The sequence below is a fragment of the Pteropus alecto genome, unplaced genomic scaffold, assembly GCF_000325575.1.
Source record: "Pteropus alecto unplaced genomic scaffold, ASM32557v1 scaffold42, whole genome shotgun sequence".
Taxonomy (NCBI): Eukaryota; Metazoa; Chordata; class Mammalia; order Chiroptera; family Pteropodidae; genus Pteropus; species Pteropus alecto.
In genome coordinates this window covers 16,149,280-16,173,553 of record NW_006434825.1, presented here as the reverse complement: position 1 = coordinate 16,173,553, position 24,274 = coordinate 16,149,280, and the positions used below count along the sequence as shown (strand labels likewise).

Here is a 24,274-nt window from a genome sequence, read left to right as displayed (position 1 = left end):
CATAGTGTTCAGAGATCCATGTAACTCGCAAAGTGATCACCCCACTAAATTTAGTACTCCTCTTCCCCCTTCCATATTTATTATAACATTATTAACCATCTTCCCCATGCTACACTCTGTATCTCCATGTCTATTCTGCATCTATCCATTTGTACCTCTTAACCTCTTTGTCTCCCCCCCAACTACTCTCCCATCTAGTATCCCTTTAAATATTCTCTGTATCTATGAGTTTATTTCCGCTTTTGTTATTGTTGATTTTGTTCTTTAGATTCCACATGTACGTGAAATCATGGGATATTTGTCTCTCTCTGACTCATTTCATTCAGCGCAATACCTTCTAGGTCCATGAAGGCAGTATCTTTCCATCCCCTTCCTTTTAGTCTATGTGTGTCTTTTCATCTAAAGTGAGTCTCTTGTGAGCAGCATATGTAGGGGTCTTTTTTTCTTATCCATTCAGCCACTCTATATTTTGGTTAGAGCACTTAATTCTTTTCTATTTAGGTACTTGTTGATCGGAATGCAGTTATTATCTTTGTTTATTCCTATTTTTGATACATGTTTTTTCTTAAAGAAGTCCCTCCAACATTCTCTGTAATACTGACTTGGTGATGATAAATTCCTTTAGCTTATTTTTGTCTGGGAAACTATCTGTCCTTCAACTCTAAATGATAGCTTTGCTAAATGAAATATTCTTGGTTGTAGATCTTGGGTTTTCATTATGTCAAATATTTTGTGCCAAGCCCTTTTGTCCTGCATGGTTTCTTTTGGGAAATCAGCTGCCAGCCAGTCTTATAAGTGCTCCCTTGTAGGTAACTAACTACTTTTGCTGATTTTAAGATTCTCTTTGTATTTAATGGTTACATTTTTTAAAATCCAGCATACATTGTGAGCACTGCCTTTGGGACCTTATTATCTAGTGTAGTTGTAAGCAGGGAGCTGAGATCCATGCTCACTGGATATGTGGTTTATCTCTTCTGTCAGGTGTCAGAAATGGCTGTCTCTGAACTACCCGGTAACCCCAATGCTGTCTGGACAGTGCGCCGGCACATTGAAGGTAAGCGGCCCTTTCCAACCCTCAAAATGAGAGTCTGGGTGCCATTGACAGTATAAGGCTTAAGAGACTGCATTCATAATATTTCTATATCACATCTAGCACTGTATACTAGAAATTTTTCCTGGCCTAATACCATGTTTTCGAGGCTTTCCCAATCAGGATGTTTTCACATACTATTTGTACACATGGATGAGGGATGCATAGGGTGACTATTAATATTTGGTACATACACACTTGGATATCATGGAGCTGTTTTGTGCGATGGTCTTTGTATTTATCTTTAAGACACTGGTTCCATCTGTGTAAGAGATATGGTATGAAGGAAAGTTTTTGCTTAATTTTTCTTCAACCATGTTCTTACCTGTTGTGCTGATAACAATGAAATTGATGGTGTTATTCTAGGTATTAAGAAATTTGGTAAAGCTTGTTAATTAGTCCTGCTCGATGGGTGTAGTTGTTTTTAAGAAAAGCAGGGATTGATTGAATGGAATTGGAATTTTTGAGCGAGTGGAAAAGAAGGGGTGGAGGAAAGAGAAGGAAGTCTGAACTCCTCGATAAAAATGATCACTCCTTCCTAAAAGTTTGAAAGCTATGTGAAAATGCATAGTAGCGCAATGCCAGGAAAGTCTTGTGACAGTTGAATTTCATTCAGTCCCTTAGAAATAAAAATCAGTTTTTATTTTCCCTTTGACTTACTCTGGGGCCAGAGGTCATTTCTATTCCTAGACCTCATTTTCCTCTTGTTCCCTCAGGAATGTAGGACTGGTGAGTAAGATCATGCTGGCCAGCATACAAAGCTTTTCCAAGAAAACAGCTGGAATTCTTCCTGATATTTAGATGTTCTGATTGTGAGGAACAAATTTAAGGGAGCTGGGAAATGTGTAAGAGGGAGACCTCTGTTAGCAGAATATACATGTTGGTGGATTTTGTTTCCATGTAGGCACTGGAATCAAGTCTGAGTTGAGAAGAAAGGAAAGTGAATAGGAAATCAGTAGGCTTATTTTAGTTGAGAAATAATTATTAGATAAATGGTTTTGAAAGATTTCCCCATTGCATGTAATTTCATAAACTGGTCAGTGCTTGGTGTCTCATTGACATGGTTCTTGAAAACATTGCCTAGACTATTTAATTAGGAAGATCTTTTGAGGTAAAACTTGGTGTGCTCCCCTCCTTGTTTGTTTAACTTCTTAAGCTTTGTTTTAAAATAGATTTAGATGTACAGAAAAGTTACCCTCATTTTTATGAAGAAAGTGGGAAATCACAGGTTGAGTCTCCCAAAATAGCTCACTAAGGTAATGGAGATCGAAAACCTTGTCTCCTGAATCTCAGTTCAGTGCTCATTTGACTAACCCTGCAGTGGGAGTCTGTGGTTCTTTCTGATTTGGTGTAGGATAAGTTCTGTACTTTCATCCTGCAGTCTTTTGAGTGTCCACTGTGTACTCAGTAATTAAGATAGGTCCTTACTTTTAGAGCACTTGCCATCTGAAGAAGACAAGCATACCAAATTCTTTTGTGTTCTGATAATAATAAAAGGCACAAGCATGTAGCCAAAGATGGGGTTAGAGGAGAGGACATACTTTTGAGGATCAGGGAAGGCTTTTTGGGGACAGTGTTTGGTAAGTTAGTGATAAGCAGTTAGTGATGGAACTTGTAGCAGAAAAATGTTCTGCTCTTAATACCAAAATCTGAGAGAAGACTATATCTCCATAAATTTTACTCTTTAGAAACTCTGTTTTGGGCTATCACTTATGAAAACAGGTCAGGTTTTCTCTGTTCATTCTTATAGTAACTTAGATACCCCAAGTTACTATTGGGTGAACATCCCACATGTCCACACATGCTGCAGTCTTTCAGGCAATTACTAACCTTGGCTGGTACTTGGTGATGCACACTACCAATACCAAGCCTTTTTTTCTCTTCCACAGGTGGCTGGTGAAGGTGCTGATCACCACAGGTGTGTACCTACTGCTAGGGTCTACCATGAGGTCTTAGAGTTTACCCAGGTAGAGGGACCTACACAAAATGTTGAGGCTGCCCTGATGGCATCTCTCAGAGGGTAACTTTGCAATTGGATATCCACGTGCATTGTAATAGTGCACACATATCTGTTTGTATATTAAATGGTCAGTGGCAGGAATCAGCCTCTCTCATTTTCTCCCACAGAATGTGGAACATGCTACTGATTTGTCTTTAAGTTGAAAGAGCCTGTAGCTGGAAAACCTTAGCTTTATACTCTCCCTTGGAGTTTTGTATGTTCCAGGTGTTTTTATATGATCAGGCCCTGGAGACTCCCTTCCTCCTTCTGCCCTCCTCCCCAGTATAATCTGAGTCAAGACAAGCACCGAGTATTCTGAATATAAAATGATATTGGGACTTAATAGTGGATGGTCACTTGGCTTTATTCTTTGAAGTGGGCTGCTTGTTGAGCCTCAGATACTAAGGCTGGGAAAAGAAGAATAAAGCATTCTCTCTGGGGTGCTTCAGCAGTGCTCAGACAGATAGAAGTCCTTATTAATTGATACAAAAGATGCATTTTCATACTCTGATAAATTCTTCACTGAGATATGAACTGATATTTTTTAATATGAAACTTGCAACCCCTGGAAAAAAGCAACATGGGTATTTATGGTTCATAGCCATTTATCTTGACTGAAGCTTGCTTTTGTTCTGAACTCCAACTTTTAACCTGTAACCTTAAGACATAAGAATAACTAATCTGCTGCAGGTCCTCGCCATAAAATGGAAAGGGTAAACATTACAGTATCTTTCATATGGTAATGGATATTTTGAGGGAATCTGTAATGTTAAACAGCTTTCAAATATTAGTCATTGCTCTACCACATGTTGAATTGCCCTATTTAAATCCACTGAGCAACTCTTTATTTTTATATCTGAGTGGTTTGACGCCTTGGGCCAAAGGGAAGATAAGGACCCAGGCAGCCCTCCTTCTTCTCTCCACTCATTCTCTTGCATGTAAATGAGAAGTTGTATGGTCTCTTTTCTGATAGTCAAGCCCCTTTACCTCCTGACTGAAGGAAGAGACTGGAAATCCTGGCCAGTTGTTAGAGCCCTTGGTTGTTTGGCTTTAATTTGCTCTGATACAGCTTTGAAAGCATTAGGCTTCAGTAATGAGAATGTGAGAAAGGACACAATAGTCATATAATGTTAAAATTAAGTAATTCCTGTTGTTTTTACACACCAGAAATTTCCAGTGCAAAACCTGAGAGCGGGTGTAAAAGCTTCCACGTTTGGTGTTATGTGGAAACTGATTATGGTTTTGTTGGATGCTCTTAGGGTACCTATTTCAGCAGTATACTGATGATATAGTAAAGAGTTGTACACTTGAAATCTATATTGTTTTATTAACAAGTGTCACCCCAGTAAATTTAATTTTAAAACAAAGATATCCATTTCAAGGACAACTGTGTTATTACTCATATTTTGTGAATATGAACAGTGTTGTCTTACAAATCCGTATCATAAGGTGTCCCTTAAGCATTTGGTACATGATGACAATTATATATAACAAAATAATGTAAAACCAGCTATCTGCTTGTCCAGTGTTAATCCTTATGATTTGGAAATTGAATTCTTATTCTGGATTCCTGGTGTAGCCATTAGATTACAATGATTGGAAAAGGTCTTTGATTCTTTCAGCCACCTTGTCAGTACATGCATGTATTAATTGAAGCAAAAGTTTTGCAAAACAATGCTTATCCTTACTGTGTGTGACGCAGTTTCATAAATCACATTGGTTTCTGTATATATTTGTTTAAAAATGCTGATTGCAACTCACCAAATTTTTATGTCCTGCTAATGGGTCAGAACACTATTATAGACTATAGCAATAGTACATCTTCACTGCCCCTCCCCCCCCCCTTTTAAAATAACGCTGATTCTGCTGAACTGATCCAGTAATCTTAATTCAACTGAACCACCTTTGGAACATTTAGAACCCAAACGGAATCCTTGATTGTGAGTGAGATGGATCAGCCTTACAGCGCTGAGCTCTGACAAAGGCTCAGGCAAACAGTTCTACAGTTGCTTCTGCTTAGAAGAGGTAGCTACTCCCAGTTTAGTACCTTGTCTACCTGTCATTCTGTCCTTTGTTTACCCGATTTCTGGGTGAGAGGGACAGAAAGAGGAATTGATAAAGAAAATTCAAATGTAAAGTAGGAAAATCAACTTCTTAAACAAGTAAACGTGCCTTTCTTCAGCAGTTACCAAACTTTATGCCTCACATTGTGCTGGATGTGGGACACACATACACAGAGCTGTTTTATGTCGTAGGGTGGAATGTATGGGAAATGGATGGCCTTTAACTATGGTATCTGCATGAGAAACTTGAGGTTGCTTATATCCTCAGGTCCTCTGACCTTGAGAAACTCATTAGTGTTTGTTTATCCAACTACATTTCATTAACTGAAAAGTAAATCCTACTAGGATTGCTCATGACCACTGAATAGTTGTATTTTTAAATAATGAAAAACTAGAGAAATCAAGGACTGGCGGTATAAACAATCCCCCCTCCCTATTTCCTGGTTATCTAGTGTTCTTATAGAATTCCTGTCGGGACATCCTAGGATTCTCAGTTTCCAGCTATAGGATGACTTAGTCTCGTGGAGGCTTAAGTAATCTGTTTTATTCATTAGATCTTGTGTTCCTACATAAGCTCTATTCAGAAGAAGCTTGGGGACCTTTCCTGATTATGAGGAATATCTTTTAAGACTAGCTTGTGCCTGGGATCTGGCACAAATAAGTTTAATTCAACACATATAAATATCGTAGTATTTCAAGATTTCTTCATGCCTCTGATTCCCTTGCTTTGTCCTCTTGCATTTTTCCAGCAAATGTCTTGAGAAAATATTAGTTTTCAGAGGTATTAGAGGCGGGCATATCTACTCAATGTATTTAGGCATTTAAGAAAGCAAAGTATATCTGTAGGCTTTATGACCTTCAGTTATCTTTTGGATCATCCTGTGCTGTTTGTCACATGACTGTGTGTGTGATGACTACACATAGAAGTGCCTTGGAAGGTTTCTGAAGAGAAAACTTAGTATGTCTCATTCGGCTTTGTAACTAATGAGTTCTTAGCTAACCAACTCCTTTCTTTTCTTACCTTTTTCAGATGAATTTGATGCATACATCATCGTGTCTTTCGTGAATGCCACACTAGTGTTGTCTATCGGAGAGACTGTGGAAGAAGTGACTGACTCTGGGTTCTTGGGTACCACCCCAACCTTGTCCTGCTCCTTGTTAGGAGATGATGCCTTGGTACAGGTGAGGATTCTCAGTGCTACTTACCTGCTGGCCTTTCTTAGTCCTTTCTTTGCCTTTGAGGTGTAGACTGTTGTGTTCACCTTAATGAACTTTGAACTTCTTTGAAGTAGATGTTGCAAGACACGAACCTTCTTTAAGTTGACCTTGCCTGGGGTCTATTAACTCTTGTCATTTACTCAGCTAGTGTGACAGGCAGATCTGATAGCTATGAATATGAGTGATGAGTCACATTGCTAAAGTCAGGTTTCCTTGTGTTACTCTAGGTGTATCCTGATGGCATTCGGCACATACGAGCAGACAAGAGGGTCAATGAGTGGAAGACCCCTGGAAAGAAAACAATTGTGAAATGTGCAGTGAACCAGCGACAAGTAGTGATTGCCCTGACAGGAGGAGAGCTGGTCTATTTTGAAATGGATCCCGTATGTTATTTATTATTTACTGAGACTTAGTAGAGTCCAGAGGTAAAGATGGGAGTTGTAGTCTAGGTATCTAAATTACATTCATAAGAAAGAAAATTGGGGGAGGAAAATCGTTCACACGCCATTTTAGCCTTTTATAGGGAGTAGGGGGTCGGTAACATGTTTAATTTTAATTGGCATTCTAAAATCCCATGTTAGCAATGAATTACTTGCTTTTCCACCAAATATTTGCCATAGGTTTAATTTCTGAGATCTGAATTCATTTCAGAGTTTTCTTTTGTTTTTCTATATGGAGACATGTTGAGTATAATTAGTTATGCTTTCAAAGTCTTGTAGATGTGGCCAGCTTATATAGTCTTAACTATACCTATATTGAAATTTTTTTGTCTTTAACTTCCATATTTGAATTCTCTTTTGCCCAAAGTATTCTCATAAACAGATAAAGAGTGTTACACATTTCCATTTCCTGAGAGCTCGGTTGGCTTAGAACATATGTGGCGCACTGTAGTTGTCAAAGGTCTCTTGATTCTCGTCAGTAATTTTGCTTGCCGTTAGCCTGTAGAGTTCTGTCTTGGGACCTCAAGTAGAGAAATTCTTGGTCATTGGTTATAGGAAGAAGAGTGAGAGGAAGCAAAAAAGAACTTAACAGTCCTCCTTCCTTCCCTGGGCCCAGAGTTTTGGGGATGAGTTCGAGTGGTTTGCGACCTCTCTTCTGTCTTCACTCCTGTAGTCAGGACAGCTGAACGAGTACACGGAGCGGAAGGAGATGTCAGCAGATGTGGTGTGCATGAGTCTGGCCAATGTGCCTCCTGGAGAGCAGCGGTCTCGCTTCCTGGCTGTGGGGCTGGTAGACAACACTGTCAGAATCATCTCCCTGGACCCCTCAGTGAGTGTTTTCCTCCACTTCAAGGATCTTCCAGTTGGAGCCTGAGCACCTGGCCCACTCCTGATGTCTGTCTCTTAGATCCCCTGGGCTAGACCCTGAAATCTACACTTGTCGCTCCTGGCTATTGTAGCAGCACAGTTTAGGAGTCTTCTGCAAGCACTTTAAAGTTGCCGATCTGAGGCTACTAAACCTTTCTTAGCTTAAGCCTTGACTCTTAAAAACAAAGAAAATCCCAAGACTGTTTTTAAAAGAAAGGACTTGGACTTGCTTAGGGCCTTAGATAACTTTTAAGAAGGAGGTGCCCTCTGCTTATGCACTTTTACCATGTTGTCCCCTTTGACAAAAAGAGGAAAGTATGATCCTCTGTAGAGTTTATTTACAGATTCAGTTTAACCCACTACCCGTTTAGAACTTACTCCAGGTTTTTCTTGTGCATTACAAGATGGTACTTCACCCTTAGAATTAGATTTCTCTGGGTAGGTTTTTTTCCAGAATTGGTCGTTTTCCATGGTTTATTCTTTTCTCTTTCTCCCTTAGGACTGTTTGCAACCTCTGAGCATGCAGGCTCTCCCAGCCCAGCCGGAGTCCTTGTGTATTGTGGAAATGGGTGGGACTGAGAAGCAGGATGAGCTGGGTGAGAGGGGCTCTATTGGCTTCCTATACCTGAATATTGGGCTACAGGTAAGAAATCCAGAGGCATACATACAATGTTGGTATCAGGCCTTTAGGTTTCATGTACTCCTTTGTTTAATACGGACATTTTCTGTGCCTACGTTTTCAGTTACCGTTAGTGAACAGTGCTGCTTCGTTTCACTTTTCTTGTCTTGATTTAGAACAAATAAGGCCTAGAAAAAAGTATTTTTATAAAGAGTCTGATAAAAATGTTTGCCATCACAACTCTGGATCAGAACTCAAGTCACCTGTAGTTCTCATAATATACAGTTTTTGAAACTAATACCTCACAGTTCATAATGGGCTCCATTAGCAATATGGGACCCCTGAGTGTTCTCTGTCGTCAAAGTAGCTGATCTCTTCATAGCGTGAAAAGCAGCAACTGAAGGAGCAGATAGTGTCAGGGTTTTTGACCACATACTTTTGATTTTCATTTTCCTCAGTGATTATTTACTCAAACATGTAAATAATCTGGCCCATGTACTTTTTGCTTTTTAATTTTACTTCCTAATTTAGAAATTCTCAAACATGCACAGAAGTTAGAGAAACTAATGTAATGAAGCTCCATGTACCCATCACCAGTTTTAACAGTTTTCAACTTTCTTATTTTATCTATTCTTATTTTATCTTTTCTTATTTTATCTTTTCTCACTCTTTTTCTTGGAGTCTTTTAAAGCAAATCCAAGATGATACATTGTTTTATTTATAAATAGTGGAGAACGTAGCTTTCACTGATGTGGGTTTTTTTAAGGCTGTAATGTTATCATGCCCAATAAAATTTAACAATAATTTCTTAATACCTGCTGTCTTGTCCATGCTCCAATTTTCCTTTTTCTCCCTCAAAAATTTCTTTACAATTGGTTCTACTCGGGATCTACATAAAGCTGCGTGTAGTTTGCATATGCTTGATCTGTGTATGTTTCTTTTGGTAACTGTCCTGTCCTCATTTTTACTTGTTAAGAAACCAGACCATTTGTCTTGTAGAATGTCCCATCTCTGGATTTAGCAGAGCCATTTCTTTTGTATATTTAATGTTCCTCTGTTTGTATTTCCTGTAAACTAGTTAGTAGATCTTAGACCAGACTGTCCATATAATGCAAGCCACGGGTGTAATTTAAATTTCCCCATAGCTACAAACAAGGGGACAGATGAAGTTAATTTTAATGTTTTATTTAATCCACTATATCTAAAATGTCATTTCAGTTTGTAATCAGTGTAAAAATTAATAAGATTTTGTGGGGCTTTTTTTCCTTTTTTTTTTTTCCTCTCATGGACTATCCAGAACATTCGTGCCCTGGACCTGAATTAGCCATTTCCTTAGGAGTCTTATTATTTTTAGGGGAAATGGTTTTTAGAGATCTGATTATTTTTAACAGTGCATATATCTTAAAATTTAAAATTATAAAGAATTTAGCATACATAATAAAAAATTTTAAGGATATAACAGTGAAAAATGTGTGCTTTTCACTTAGTAAATGCTCGATAACTATTTGAGTGATTTATTGAGGGAACAAATGAATGGCTGGCTGATTATCAGGATATTCTTTAAACCAACTCATTTCCTCCCATCTGCTCTGAAATTATATAAAGTGGCCAAGGGAACTTCCATTATGGGTAGACTTAACCCACTGTTCTCCTTTTTATTAGAATGGTGTGTTGCTTAGAACTGTCCTGGACCCTGTTACTGGGGATTTATCGGACACCCGCACTAGGTACTTGGGGTCTCGTCCTGTGAAACTCTTTCGTGTCCGGATGCAAGGCCAGGAGGCAGTAAGTAATAAAGGGGGGCAGGCAGCATGTTGCATGTTTGGATGTTAGTGGCATCAGCTGAGATAAATCCCTTTGGTACAAGTTTTACTTTCATTAATTCACTAGTATCTAATTCGATTGACATTAGCTCTAGCTTGGTTATTTTGTTTTCTTTTTCATGGGAGGTCTTGAGTCCCTTGTTTCAGAGCTTTTTAACTGGGGTTTCATAATACTGTTCCACGATTTGGTTATTGATAAGTTGAAATATTGATCCCTTCAGCCCTCAGGCTGGGCAAATGGAACAGACTGAGAGTTAGCTGGATACCTCCCATCTAGGGGACCACTTACCCATGAGCAGCCTTGTATCGATATCATGGTTTATGAGGTAATGTGAAAGAAGTCCTTTATAGCTAAGAATATCTCTTTCTGGGTACTGTGCTAGTTCTTTACTTGTGAATGCATTTAATCCTTGTCGCTATACAGCCTTGTGATAGTATTCCCATTTTACATACATGGAAATAAGCTCAGAGATCTAAGTGATTAGGTTGTATGGCTAGTAGCCCCCACCTTTAGCAAATAGTGACTCTGCCTTTTATCTAAGCCTTTTTTTTCTTAAGGTAGCTTTTTAGGTTTCTGAAATAAATTGGGATACTCTGCAGTCTGAAATTTGAGGATAGGGTGTTTACTTTAGCATACTATGTTTGAGTTTTTCTCAAGCTTACCAGAGGTGTTTTATCTTTCCTCAGGTGTTGGCCATGTCAAGCCGCTCATGGTTGAGCTATTCTTACCAATCTCGTTTCCATCTCACTCCTCTGTCTTATGAGACCCTGGAATTTGCATCTGGCTTCGCCTCTGAGCAGTGTCCTGAGGGCATTGTGGCCATCTCTACCAATACCCTGAGGTGAGAAGAGTTTCACAGTTGAAGCCCAGTAGGCAGCCTTTCTGCCAAGGGGTTGGACTGTGTTTTTGCCAGAGTTTGGAAAAAATTATGAAAAGATGGCAAAGAGTCAACTCTATCATGGAGCTAGTGTGTTGCAATTGAAACTTTTCATTTGGCTCAGGATTTAAGCACCTGGTAGCCAAGTTTCGGTGTTTGGAGTTTTATTAGCTTCTATTTAGACTTCAGGGCCAAGTTTTAATACATAGCAATACAGTTCAGTCTTCTTGAGATTTAAGATTCCTGTTTTCCAGGGCAGTATAATTAGATAAGTTTTAGAGCAGGATCACACATAACTTTTTCTTACTCTGTCTTGTCATTTGCAGTGTTACATCTTAAATTTTAACATCAATATAAATTATTTAGGTCTTTTGCAAGTTGACAAACTGTAGTTTAAACTGACAATGTTGGAGTGAGTGCTGCCTATAAAGCAAGCTAGAAAATAACCTAGTCAGTTTGACTTTCTTAAGTTTTCCTTTTTTTGTAGTTTTTTTTTTTTTTTAACATTTTAAAGCCACCCATGTTGTTGATATCCTGGTTATAAATATTGCTGTTCACAATGGATTCTTGATTTCATAAAGCTTAGGTGATTTTCGTTCAGGAGGGCATTTATTTTTTGAAACACCATCAGCACAAATACCACATATGTTCAGGTAATTGCAGTAGTTCACAATAAATTTGGGTCTACGGCTATGCTACCCTGAATAAGCCCGATCCTGTCTGATCTCGGAAGCTAAGGAGGGTCGGGCCTAGTTAGTACTTGGATGGGAGACCACCTAGGAAGACCAGGTGCTGTAAGTGTAAAAAATATTTAAAAAATAAGGAATTGTAAGCTGACAAGGACCTTGCAATCTGTGAGGTCAACCAAGGGTTGCCTCACCTAAAAAAAAAATGGAATTGGTCCTCTTTATTTCAAGGTTTTTGAGTAATAAAAAGGAAATTCCTTTGAGGATCTAATGTGGATTTCACTGGTAAAAACTAGAATTGTCATGAACAGTGGTGAGCTTTTGCTGACGTGGAGGGCCCATCATGGTATACTTATGTCTTGTGCAGAATCTTCTAGATTAGAAGTCTGTTGTTGCATGTTTCCTAATACCAACATTAGAGATTTAGAGATTGATGTGTTTGCTGTGACCACTCGTGGACCATCACCACCAGTTTCTAGATTCTGAGTGAATGACCTGTTTACTCCCTTTTCCTTTTGACACAGGATTTTGGCATTGGAGAAGCTAGGTGCTGTCTTCAACCAAGTAGCCTTTCCACTGCAGTACACACCCAGGAAATTTGTCATCCATCCTGAAAGTAACAACCTTATCATCATTGAGACTGACCACAACGCCTACACGGAGGCTACAAAAGCTCAGAGGAAGCAGCAGATGGCAGAGGTGATGAGACTGCCCTCTAGGGCTGTTAAAAGGCTTTTGTGTGAAACCATGTTGAAAAGTTTAAAACTCTGTAATTGTTGATTATTTTTTGTTGTATTTAAAGATCCAAGCTGTTTTTCGGTCCTTTAGGCAGAGCCTTTTGCCAAAGTCTTTGGTTTTAGAAGCATTTCTTTGATTTAGGACTAATACACTGACCTGGGTTTATTCAGTATTTAGCTCCCTCTGTGGAACTGTTCTTTAGTTTTTCAGTTTCTAAAACAGCCTGTTAATATATTTCCTGGATTCAGGCCCAAGGGAGACAGCTTTCATCCATAGCATTAGCTCCTTTCAGAAATCATTTCCTAGCCCCAACCATGTAAAACTATGTCTGGTCTGGAATTGAGGAGACAAGTAGTCTAAGCAAGGGGAATCAAATGGGTTAGGTAGAAAAATGGTATTTTCCTTTTGATGTTTCTCAAACCACTAGTCATCTATTCACTATAGCTGATGTTAGTTCTTTTTGGTGGTAAACAGAGAAGTACCTGGTTTTCCCTTCATTGTTCTTCCCCGTTTCCCATGTCTATGTACCTTTCCCTTTAATTTTCATTTTGGGAAATTCTAGGTTTAGTCGACGGACTTCACCACTTTCTATGTTATGAGCTACCCCTAGAGGTGTTCTTGCTTCTTACCTACTGCTCACCCAGGACCCACTTCTGAACACACCAACTCTTCCTTGGTTTTTTGGATTTAGGAAATGGTGGAAGCAGCAGGGGAGGACGAGCGGGAGCTAGCCGCAGAGATGGCAGCAGCATTCCTCAATGAAAACCTCCCTGAGTCCATCTTTGGAGCTCCTAAGGCTGGCAATGGGCAGTGGGCCTCTGTGATCCGAGTAATGAATCCTATTCAGGGTAACACACTTGACCTTGTCCAGCTGGAACAGAATGAGGCTGCTTTTAGGTAAGGAGTTCAGGACATCCAGGGTTTTAAAGGCTGATATGGGAATTCTTCGGGCTGTGACTAATGCCTGACTTCTTTCTCTGTGTAGTGTGGCTGTGTGCAGGTTCTCCAACACTGGCGATGATTGGTATGTGCTGGTGGGCGTAGCCAAAGACCTGATACTGAACCCCCGATCTGTTGCAGGGGGCTTTGTCTATACCTACAAGCTTGTGAACAATGGGGAAAAGCTGGAGTTTTTACACAAGGTAGGACTCAACCAGTGGTTCTTTTGGATCTTGGGTTGTCCTATGAGACTCTCTCGCTTTAGTTTAAGTCATGGGTTATATATATCTTTTGGCGACCATTTTGGGAGCCAACCCATTTATTCTAATCCATCTCTTGGTAGCACATGGAAAATGCTACTGGAGCTCTCATGCTCCAGTGAAGCTCTGCTGCCTGTGAGTCCCACAGGAAGCCTGCGTGCTGACCACCCCAGTGTACACTGAACTGACCTCTGTTTACTAGTCACACTAAGCAGGCAGCGGTTTGTGATCCAAATTTAGCAGTTTAAAGAATTAGTGTTCTTCCCCTTTGGAAAGAGGAAAAAAGTTCTGGGGTTGGATGATGGGTGATGGTTGCGTAACAATGTGAATACACTTAATGTGCTGAGTATACTTAAAAATGGTTAAAATGGTAAATTTTACATGTGTGTATTTTACCATAATTTTAAAATTAAGAAAAAAAATCCTGTTTTCTGTACTGACAATACATGAATGTAGTTCCTTCAGCCCTCTCAGAGGGGGTGTTATTTAGGAAATAATTATTTCACAGCCCCCTTTCTATGCTAAATTCATTGTGTCTCCCTTACAACTAAGATGTCACTTGTCACTAGCATTCCTTTCGTGTTCCTCCACAGAGTTACTTCTCATGTATTAAGACTTCACTATTAGTGGCGCCAGTCAAATTAGCATGGGCTCTGAGTTGGTATTCATTGGGCACCAGGGCTGCTTCTTACTTGTTGGCGTTGATGTACTCACTGAGTGAAGTGCAGTGTGTGGGACCTGTTTACCCAAGTAACTGTTTCAAAGAGATTGTTGTATGTGTGGTTGATTTCTCTGATGAGCACAAGATTATCACTCTCTGTCTTCTTGATATGCCTGTGGAAGGCATTCTGGGTCGAAGGAGTGAGGTTAGCATATGGCTGTATGTTCTGATAGCTACATTGTCTGCTTTTCCTCTCACAGACTCCAGTGGAAGAGGTTCCTGCTGCCATTGCCCCATTCCAGGGTAGGGTGTTGATTGGTGTGGGGAAGCTTCTACGAGTCTATGACTTGGGAAAGAAGAAGTTACTCCGAAAATGTGAGAACAAGGTAAATAACAATGGTAGAAGACCCCTGAACTAGCTAGTGCGGAAGGAGGAGACATTGGCAGGATTGTGGGTAATGTTAAAATCAGGTCTTTAGTAGGATCTTGTTGTAATCACCCAATTCCAGGCTCAGAATTAGGCCCTTGGGACTCGAGAAGAGCAGGAGGAAATGGGTTTCTTGAGAAGCAGATTTCCTGTCCTCCTTGCTTCTATAAATAATTTAACCATGAGAATTAGGCATATATTTCCTCTAAAGGTATTCTTTGTTTTATTGTGCTTTGCAGATACTACTTTTTTTCCAACTTGGTTTGTAGCAATCCTATTGAGGAAATCTATTCATGCCATTTTTCTAATAGCATTTGCTCACTTTGTGTGTCTCTGTCACATTTTGGTAATTTATAGTAACATTAAACTTTTTCATTATTGTTATATTATGGTAATCTATCATCAGTGGTCTTATTGTTACTCTTGTAATTGTTACAAGAGTGACAGTTATTACTACTGTAGCTGCTGGTAGAAGACAGCTAACTTAATTGATAAATGTTGTTTGTGTTCTGGCTGCTCTGTGGATTGGCCTTTCCCAGTCTCTCCCTCACCTTGGGCCTCCCTGTTTTCTGAGATAACAGTATTGAAATTAGGCCAATTAATAATCTTACAAAGGCCATGTAAGTGTTCAAATGAAATGAAGAGTCACACGTCTCTCATTTTAAATCAAAAGCTAGAAATGATTAATATAATGATGAAGGCATTTCAAAAGCAGAGTTAGGTCAAAACACCAAACAGCCAAGTTGTGAATGCAAAGTAAAAGTTCTTAAAGAAATTAAAAGTGCTACTCCAATGAAAATGATAAGAAAGCAAACCAACCTTATTGCTGATATGGAGAAAGTTTTTAGCGGTTTGCATAGATCAAACCATCCACAACATTTCCTTAAGCCAGAGCGTAATCCAGAACAAGGCCCTAACTCTTCAATTCTGTGAAGGCTGTGAGAGGTAAGAAAACTGCAGAAGAAAAATGTGAAACAACCAGAAGTTGGTCCATGAGGTTTAAGGAAAGAAGCCATCTCTATAACAAAAGTGCAAGGTGAAGCAGCAAGTGCTAATGTAGAAACTGCAGTAAGATATCCAGAATATCTAGCTAGGATAATTAACGAAGGTGGCTATAACAAGATTGATTGTCAAGTGTGGACGAAACAGCTTTCAATTGGAAGAAGAGGCCATCGAGGCTTTTCTTAGCTAGAGAGGAGAAGTCGACGCCTGCCTTAAAGGACAGACTGACTCTCTTGTTAGGGGCTAGTGCAGCTGGTGACTTTAAATTGAAGGCAGTACTCGTTTATCGTTCCAAAAATCCTAGGGCCCTTAAGAATTATGCTAAATCTGCTCCACCTCAATAACTGAAACAAAAAAGCCTGGATGATAGCACGTGTGTTTACAAACATGGTTTACTGAATATTTTAAGCCCACTGTTGAGATCTACTACTCAGAAAAAAAGATTTCTTTCAAAATATTATTGCTCATTGACAGTGCACCTAGTCCTCCAAGAACCCTTATGGAGATGTATAAGGTTAATGTTTTCATGCCTGCTAACCTTTATTCTGCAGCCCGTGGATCAAGGAGTATTTTCAACTTTCAAGTCTTATTATTTAAGAAATACATGTTGTAAGGTTATAGCTGCCATAGATAGTGATTTCTCTGATGGATCTAGGCAAAGTGAACTGAAATTCTTCTGGAAAGGACTCACTGTTCTAGATGCCATTAAGAACGTTTGTTATTCATGGGAAGAGGTGAAAATATCAACAATAACAGCTCTTATGGATGACTTTAAGATTTCAGTGGAGAAAGTAACTGCAGATGTAGAAATAGTAAGATAACTAGAATCTAGATGTGGAGTCTGAAGATGTAACTGAATTGCTACAATCTCATGATAATTTTTTAATGGATGAAGAGTTGCTTCTTACAGATGAGCAAAGTGTTTTTTTGTGATGGAATCTACTGGTGAAGTTGCCGTGAAGATTGTCAAAATGACAACAAATGGTTTAGAACAGTACATAAACTTAATTGCTAAGCAGTGGCAGGTTTTGAGAAGATTGACTCCAATTTTCAAAGAAGTTCTGTGGGTAAAGTGCTATCAAATAGCATCTCATGCTACGGAGAAATTGTTCATGAAGGGAAGAGTCAGCTGATGCAGCACACTTCCTTGTCTTATTTTAAGAATTGCCACAGCCAGCCCAGCCTTTAGCAGCCACCACCCTGATCAGTTAGCAGACATCAACATCAAGACAAGACCCTCCACCAGCAAAGAGATTATGACTCACTGAAGGCTCAGATGATGGTTAGCAGTTTTTAGTAATAAACTACTTTAAAGTTAAGGAATATACAGTGTCTTTTAGACATGAGGTTATTACACATTTAATAGACTACAGTATAATGTAAATGTAACTTGTATGCACTGGAAACGAAAATTCGTGTGATTCACTTTGTTGTGATACTACATTAAAACCATTTAGCTTGTTTTCCCATCTCTAGGGATTTATTGTTGACTACTGCCATTCTATAGACCTTATTATGTTGCGATCAGGGCAAGCTGGACTTTCTGTGGGTTCTGAACCTCAAGGTTACACCTTTTGCTGTCTTTGTTTTTCCCAGCATATCGCCAATTATATCTCCGGGATCCAGACTATTGGGCACAGGGTAATTGTGTCTGACGTCCAAGAAAGTTTCATCTGGGTTCGCTACAAGCGTAATGAGAACCAGCTCATCATCTTTGCTGATGACACCTACCCGCGATGGGTCACCACAGCTAGCCTCCTTGACTATGACACTGTAGCTGGGGCAGACAAGTTTGGCAACATTTGTGTGGTGAGTTGATGTCTACTTGGGTTACAGTGATGTGTAGGAAAGCCGGCTCATTTTGTGATAAAGCCAAGGACTCAGAACTATGATCTCTAATATGCAAAGTAAAAATAAGTCTAAAGTTTGGTTCTATTAAAACTCACTCTAAAAAGAAAATTTTGCATTCTTTAAGCCTCATTAGTTTTTGTATCTGTTTCACCTCCCTCTTCTTTTTGGAACATGATTTTATAATGATAGGTTTAGTTTGTCTGTTACTTAATGTTCACTTTTTGCTAGAATTTCAGCTTATCTTTTTAAGCCCCATCTCACTTCTCTTGCTTATATTCTGTGGTCTTTGTTTTTGTTCTTGCTATGTTGATTCTCCTGAGTTTATCACTCCTCAGACACTAAAACAGGTACAGGAGACTTGGGCTCAGGCCTTTGCCAACGGCAGTGCCCCAGGCTTGCTTGCCTGGATCTGAGGCCAGCATGTTGCTTGTGGATTCAGGTGAGTAGATGCAGGACCCAGCCCTGTGATTTGTGTCACTTTGTTGTAGGTGAGGCTCCCACCTAACACCAACGACGAAGTGGATGAGGATCCCACAGGAAATAAAGCCCTGTGGGACCGGGGCTTGCTCAATGGGGCCTCTCAGAAGGTAAGTTTCAGAAGGGGCCCCAAAAGAGAGGCACCAGCCCTTGTATATTTCCCATGACTCTCACTGAGGAAACATGAATTATCTGCAGTCCACATGACTATGCTGAGGGCGTTCCCATGCATGAAAGTTCCTAAGTTGACAGTATGTATCCTGTGATGGATGGATGCCAAGTTTGATGTAAGGTGACCAAGTCACTACCTCATTTTTATGACTGTAGGATATAAATTTTTCTGAGATATTTTAGTAGCGTAAAATCTCTTCAGAGCACAGTGGGTTCCTTGAAAAAGATAGTTGCACAGATTTATTACCGGTACTAACCAGCTCTTCTCTGAAGTGTGTCCTGGGCCTTACCCTTCTCCTGTAGGGCTGTACTTCCATAATAGAGCATCTCTGGACTTCTAAAAAGTAGATTTCTTTCAGAGGGCAAATCTAGTGTTTGCTTCTTTTTTTTTTAAGTCATTTTCTGTGGTTTCCTTTTTTTTGAATTGTAAATGATAATTTAACAACTGTTCATCAGAAATAATCTAATGTCAGCATGTTTATAAGGTATTTAAGCTCTAAGTAAATGTTAAGAACATTTTAAATTATTCTTGGATTTTAAAGATGATGAAATCTGCCCTTTGGGGGTGCTGCTTGCTCTTGGGAATCTAGAACAGGCTCCCGAGAGCCCACACAGTTACTGGTCTGTTTTTGACTTGCAGGCAGAGGTGATCATGAACTATCATGTTGGGGAGACAGTGCTGTCATTACAGAAGACCACGCTGATCCCTGGAGGCTCAGAATCGCTTGTCTATACCACCTTATCAGGAGGAATTGGCATCCTTGTCCCGTTCACATCTCATGAGGTAAACTCTACTGTGCTGCTCTGGATTTTGCTCCTCACGATGGTTTCTTTGTGCTAAATCTTCCCTAAGAGGGCAAAATTCCCACTTGAAAGTAGGAGTGTTGTGGAAATTTTATAAGGTGACAGAAGTATCTGGGGACATAGGAATCTCATTTTTTTCATTTTTTTCCCCCTGGGCAAAGTCATTTGTGTTCATACTGTACCAGGGTTTGGTCAATTCTGATATGGATATAGGCTTATTCAGAGGCCAAAACCCCAGAACCAGACCCCACAAAATGATGGACTGATGAGGACTGGGGCACTTATTGCCTCCTAAAGTCAACTCTAAGATTGGCAAAACTTGGTTTATGTCATTCCAGCCAAGGAAGCTGGGATCAGGAATCCGACTTCACAAACCACTCTTTACGTGTGGTATTCTCTCACGTTCTGCAAATACAGGAAGGTTTTCTTTCAGGTTTTAGCTATCTTGTAGCAGGAAAATCCATGGGCATCGGAGGAGTGATTTAGGTATTTGACTTCTGTTTACATGGTAAAATCAGGGGTTCCTCTGTTCATTCTGTTTCTGGAAACCATAGACTTGTAGTTGGAATCACTTTTTTCTTTTAGTGACATATTCTTTGTTAACTTCTGCCAGGACCATGACTTCTTCCAGCACGTGGAGATGCACCTGCGGTCTGAGCATCCCCCTCTCTGTGGGCGAGACCACCTCAGCTTTCGTTCCTATTATTTCCCTGTTAAGGTAGGACTTTGTTGGAAAATCTGGGTCGAAAAAAGGGATCTTTAACTCATTTAACCAGTCTTTTCACTCCCTTAAAAATCAGAACGATCTGGAATGAAGGAGCATGTCAAGGGAGTGGATTGACAGGGAAACAGGACTGGGAGGAAATGGTCCCCTCTGGGCAGACCACAGCCAGAGAAAAGGTTTTACCCAATTTTGCTGATCAGAACTCTGGCTACTAAGGATCAATTTTGAATAGTGTTCCTGGTTCTGTAAATGGGGTTAAGGTATTTGTAGGAGATAAACTTTCCTTGAAGCTACTGCTTTAGAATGTGCCATTTTCTTTGGGCAGCTAACCTTTTTCTTTCGCTGTCATTTTTCCGTGCCTTAGAATGTGATTGATGGAGACCTCTGTGAGCAGTTCAACTCCATGGAGCCCAACAAACAAAAGAATGTCTCCGAAGAGCTAGACCGAACCCCACCTGAGGTGTCCAAGAAGCTTGAGGACATCCGGACCCGCTATGCATTCTGAGTTGCTTTTTCCTGTGGGGCTTGTCTGAGACTGTTTTATATCCCCCCACTACCTGGCTCTGAACCTATATAGCAGAAGAAGGGTGGCTAGATAATTAACACTCTGCAATATTTAAGGGAACAGCTCTTTCCCATCCACTCCTCCCCTAGAGTGACTGGTTTCCCCTAAAATTGGCACTGAGATTCGCTGCACTTCTCCCTGCCTGGTACATAATACGTTGCCCAAGGTTCCGGTGGAATACAATGCTCCCTGGTCCCTGAAGCTTTCCCTGTATTGATAGTTCAGGCTCTCATGTCTTTTGTACACACCCTTAATTTTTAACTGGTTTTTCTGTAAATATAGTTTTGTACAATGTTATCTCTAGGAGGGAGGGAGGCAAGCCGAGGTAGGGACCAGGTTGGATATACTATTAACGCCTGAGTTCTGCCACTCTGGAACCTAACCAGAAATACAGACCTAGTTTTTAAGGTAGTTTGTGTCTATGTGTCTTTTCTAGGGATGAGAATTTAGGTAATAATTGGAACAGGAAGAACTGAGTGTCCTTCCTTCCAGCTGCTTGCTTACATGGATTTCTGGTACCCTGTGGCTTCCCGCTTCCAGGATTATGGTTTTTTGGCTTTCTCTAGTTCTTTTTGCTGTGCAGATGAAACTTGGGCTCAGTAGTAAACATGTGGTCATCCACGCCTCTTCCCATTGGATATTGGGAAAGGGTGGCTGATTTATCCATCCCTCTTTTAGCCTCCTTCTACTTTGAGGTCTTAACAGTGAAGGGTTTGGCATGAATTCCAGCTGGGTTGTCTCTTAACAGTTGCTCCCTTTACTTCTATAGCTCCTAAAATGATCTTTTGCTATAGGACTACTAGGAAGGATCAGTAAGTACAGAAGTGTTCAGATACCAACCTGCCCTTGGGAACAAAGTCATTATATGTGGTACCTGCTTAGGGCACATGGATAATAGGGAGCTTGTCTGTAGCAGACATTGCGGGCTCTGGGGGGCCTTTGGGGTACAAGGAGGCAACACTGGTAGCCAACAATGATAGTCAGTTGGAAGTGACCCAGTCCCAGAAATCTTCTAGCCCACACCTAAGAATTTGGTCATCTTCCTCTTGTCCGGCTGTGTAGGAAGCCTTAATCTTCCAGGCAGTCCCCTCAGCTTTATTGAACTTGGCAGAGACCTGAGCCCACTGTTATTCTCAGTACTTCACAAAGTAAAATGTTCTTTGATGCGCATGTGCTCAGCCACTTCTGTTGAGTAGATCCTCTGTGGCTAGCACTGGGTTAGAATCAGGAATGGAGGTGATTTTACACAGTCTTCGACCCCAAACAGCCCATAATCCAGTGCAGAGAGGGTTCCTGACCCTGTCCTATGGAACTTTGTATCTTTATAATTATGACTTGATTTTAGATCAGTCAGTAGAGACTTAGATTTCGTTAGAAATTGAGTTCCTAAATAACTCTTTCTCGCTTAGCTAATAGATTTGCATGGTACACAGTACTGTTCAATGACATGTGCACAGCCTAATGCCAGAGCCCATTTTTCCTGTGGCCCCCACCTAAACCCCTTCTATTTAGTCTGTCAGATTGTATAGCATTGGTAATGCAATAGTTTGAGAAACTCAGCATAGATGTTTGAGCAGCAGCTCACTTTTCCTAACTTGTTTCCTGAAATACTTCTTTCTACAATAGTGGGGGAGGATATGGAAGAAAGGAACGTCGATCTCGGTATAGAATCAGGAATTGTCGCCATTTCTTTTTTTGAATGATACGGACAGCAGTTTATTAGTTACATAACCACTGCCCAGGGTGGGAGGATGCCGTGCCCTGCAAACCCACCTGAATTGTACTCAGGAACCCAGTAAACAAGGGGCTGTGGGATCCAGCCTTTGTAGTATCAAGAGGGTGGGTACCCCCTGGTTCATGTGGGAGGGTGTGATTGGCTTGTTTGAATAAGTTCATGGACTGGCAGGGAACAGAGATAAGCAGGAACTGTGCATAAGAGCAAAGTGGGGAGGGAAACTTGTAATTAGGCCATTTGAAGCCCTTCTGATTTTATAGCATATAATATTGAATCTCAGATCTTAATACCAAAAATGGGAAAGTGTAGTCGTCTGATTATTGACTCACTAGAGAGCTACAGGTAGGCAAGGCAGGGGTGGATTTTATGTTGGATTGTCTTTTTGTGCTTCCAGTATATTACAAGATTCTTTCCTTTTCCATTCCTCTGTATCCCAAAGCCCAGTGAAAATGATAGAAACTCAGTGAGATTGTCACAGAATTAATTATGGGTGCATCTTGTGGAAGGTTATTTGATAGATGACAGCAGATCATGTGCTAATGTTCCAAGCATAGTGCCAAGCACAGAAATTCACAGGGCCTACTTAGCTTAGCTCAATGTTCTAATAGAGGGGATAGAGCTTACACATGTGAAACTGTCAGCCAAAATGTGTTGATAGTAGAAGGAGAACTAGAATCCAGCAATAGGTTTGATCCTGGCTTGGCCAAATAACTGGGTAAATTTGAGCAAGCCATTTGAAACTTCTGAGTCTTAGTTTTCTCGACTGTAGAAGGTAAAGAGAACAGTGTAACATCAGCTGTATGGAAATCTAAATATGCTGCCTAACCTTATTTAAAACAGCATCTTGGTTCCTAAGAATTTCAACAGTTAATCAGAAAGTCCAAGTGATTCTGTCTTGGGAGTACAAACTTTATTTATATGTTTTGTTTTATTTTTTTCTCAAGTTTTTCTAACCATGAAAATCATATCTTTGGCCACTCAATAAAAATACGGATTCTTTGGCACCTCTTCCTGAAGACTGAGAAACACTTAAGTCTGGAATAGGAACTTCTAAATAAGTGTAGACATGAATTCATAACACCTGAGTTGAGTCAAGTCCGTGCCTCTGATAAGATCCACAACATTGGTCAGGCTCCTTGGCTCCTCATCCATAACATGGAGATAAAAAACAGGTTGATAATAAGAATAAAATGAGCATATACCAAAAGTGCCTAGCACGTTGTGGGTGCTTATTGAGCCAAACCTGAGTTCTTAATGTTTTGGGTTTAGGTCAGCACAATGAAGTTTTTGTTTTCCTGTAGGAGTCACCAAATAATCATGGACCTGAGTCTCCTTCCCTTCCCAGCCAATACATTCCCTGTGGTGTTCTCTCTTTCCCCTTATACTGCTTTACTTGTGAGAGTCAACAGACATATCAAATTCTCTGTCGATGTAGCCACATGAGTGCTGGATGAGAGAGGATTTGGAGGGATAAATAGATAGCATTTTAGCTCCATAATTGAGGGACCTTCTCTGGACTTGATTTCTCTATTAGAAATCTTAGAGCTGGAAAGATTTTTTCTTTTCCAGTTTTATTGAGTTAAAATTGATATACATTATATGTTTAAGATGTACAACATAATGGTTTGACTTACATACATTGTGAAATGATAACATCCATCTCGGATTGAAGAAAAAATTTCTTGTGATAAGAACTTTTAGAGTCTACTCTTAATAACTCATGGATCATGCAGCAGTGTTATCTGTAGTCATCATGTACACTACATCATTAGTACTTAGTTATCTTATAACTGGAAGTTTGTGCCTTCTAACCACTACGCTTCAGTTCCCACACTCCCTGTCCCCACCTGTGATAACTGCAAATGTGATCTCTTTTTCCGTGAGTTTGGGTTTTTGTTTTGTTTTTTAGATTCCACATATAAATAAGATCATACAGTATTTGTCTTTTGACTGACTTAGTATAATCAAGGCCCGTTCATGTTACAAATGGTAGGGGTTCCTTCTTTTAATGCCTGAATAATATTCCACTACACATATATACCACAGCTTCTTTATCCATTCATCTGCCAGTGGGCATTTAGGTTGTTTCCATGTCTTGGCTATTATAACTAAGGCTACTACGAATGTGGGTGTCGATAGCTTTTTCAGGTTAGTGTTTTTGTTTCCATTGGACCTATTCCCAGAAGTGGAATTGCTGGATCACATGGCAGTTCTACTTTTAATTTTTAAGGATCCTT

At 40.0% G+C, this 24,274-nt stretch overlaps 1 protein-coding gene and 1 pseudogene across 3 annotated transcripts in view; both read left to right on the top strand.

Annotated features, from left to right (window-relative positions):
- The window catches only part of SF3B3 (splicing factor 3b subunit 3), a 40,874-nt gene extending 17,833 nt beyond the window's left edge, over positions 1–23,041 (top strand). For all 3 annotated transcript variants that reach the window (XM_006909840.3, XM_006909839.3, XM_006909838.3), the window contains exons 11-26: positions 982–1,054; positions 6,183–6,334; positions 6,598–6,753; positions 7,484–7,639; positions 8,177–8,320; positions 9,959–10,081; positions 10,807–10,961; positions 12,208–12,382; positions 13,113–13,318; positions 13,407–13,563; positions 14,542–14,667; positions 17,307–17,519; positions 18,050–18,148; positions 18,850–18,993; positions 19,627–19,731; positions 20,102–23,041. In XM_006909840.3, the coding sequence (XP_006909902.1) occupies positions 982–1,054; positions 6,183–6,334; positions 6,598–6,753; positions 7,484–7,639; positions 8,177–8,320; positions 9,959–10,081; positions 10,807–10,961; positions 12,208–12,382; positions 13,113–13,318; positions 13,407–13,563; positions 14,542–14,667; positions 17,307–17,519; positions 18,050–18,148; positions 18,850–18,993; positions 19,627–19,731; positions 20,102–20,242 (2,325 nt within the window). In that variant the 3' untranslated portion in view covers positions 20,243–23,041. The remainder of the gene's footprint in view (positions 1–981; positions 1,055–6,182; positions 6,335–6,597; positions 6,754–7,483; positions 7,640–8,176; positions 8,321–9,958; positions 10,082–10,806; positions 10,962–12,207; positions 12,383–13,112; positions 13,319–13,406; positions 13,564–14,541; positions 14,668–17,306; positions 17,520–18,049; positions 18,149–18,849; positions 18,994–19,626; positions 19,732–20,101) is intronic.
- Positions 11,680–11,798, top strand: LOC112478203 (annotated as a pseudogene).
- Positions 23,042–24,274: the final 1,233 nt, after the last annotated feature.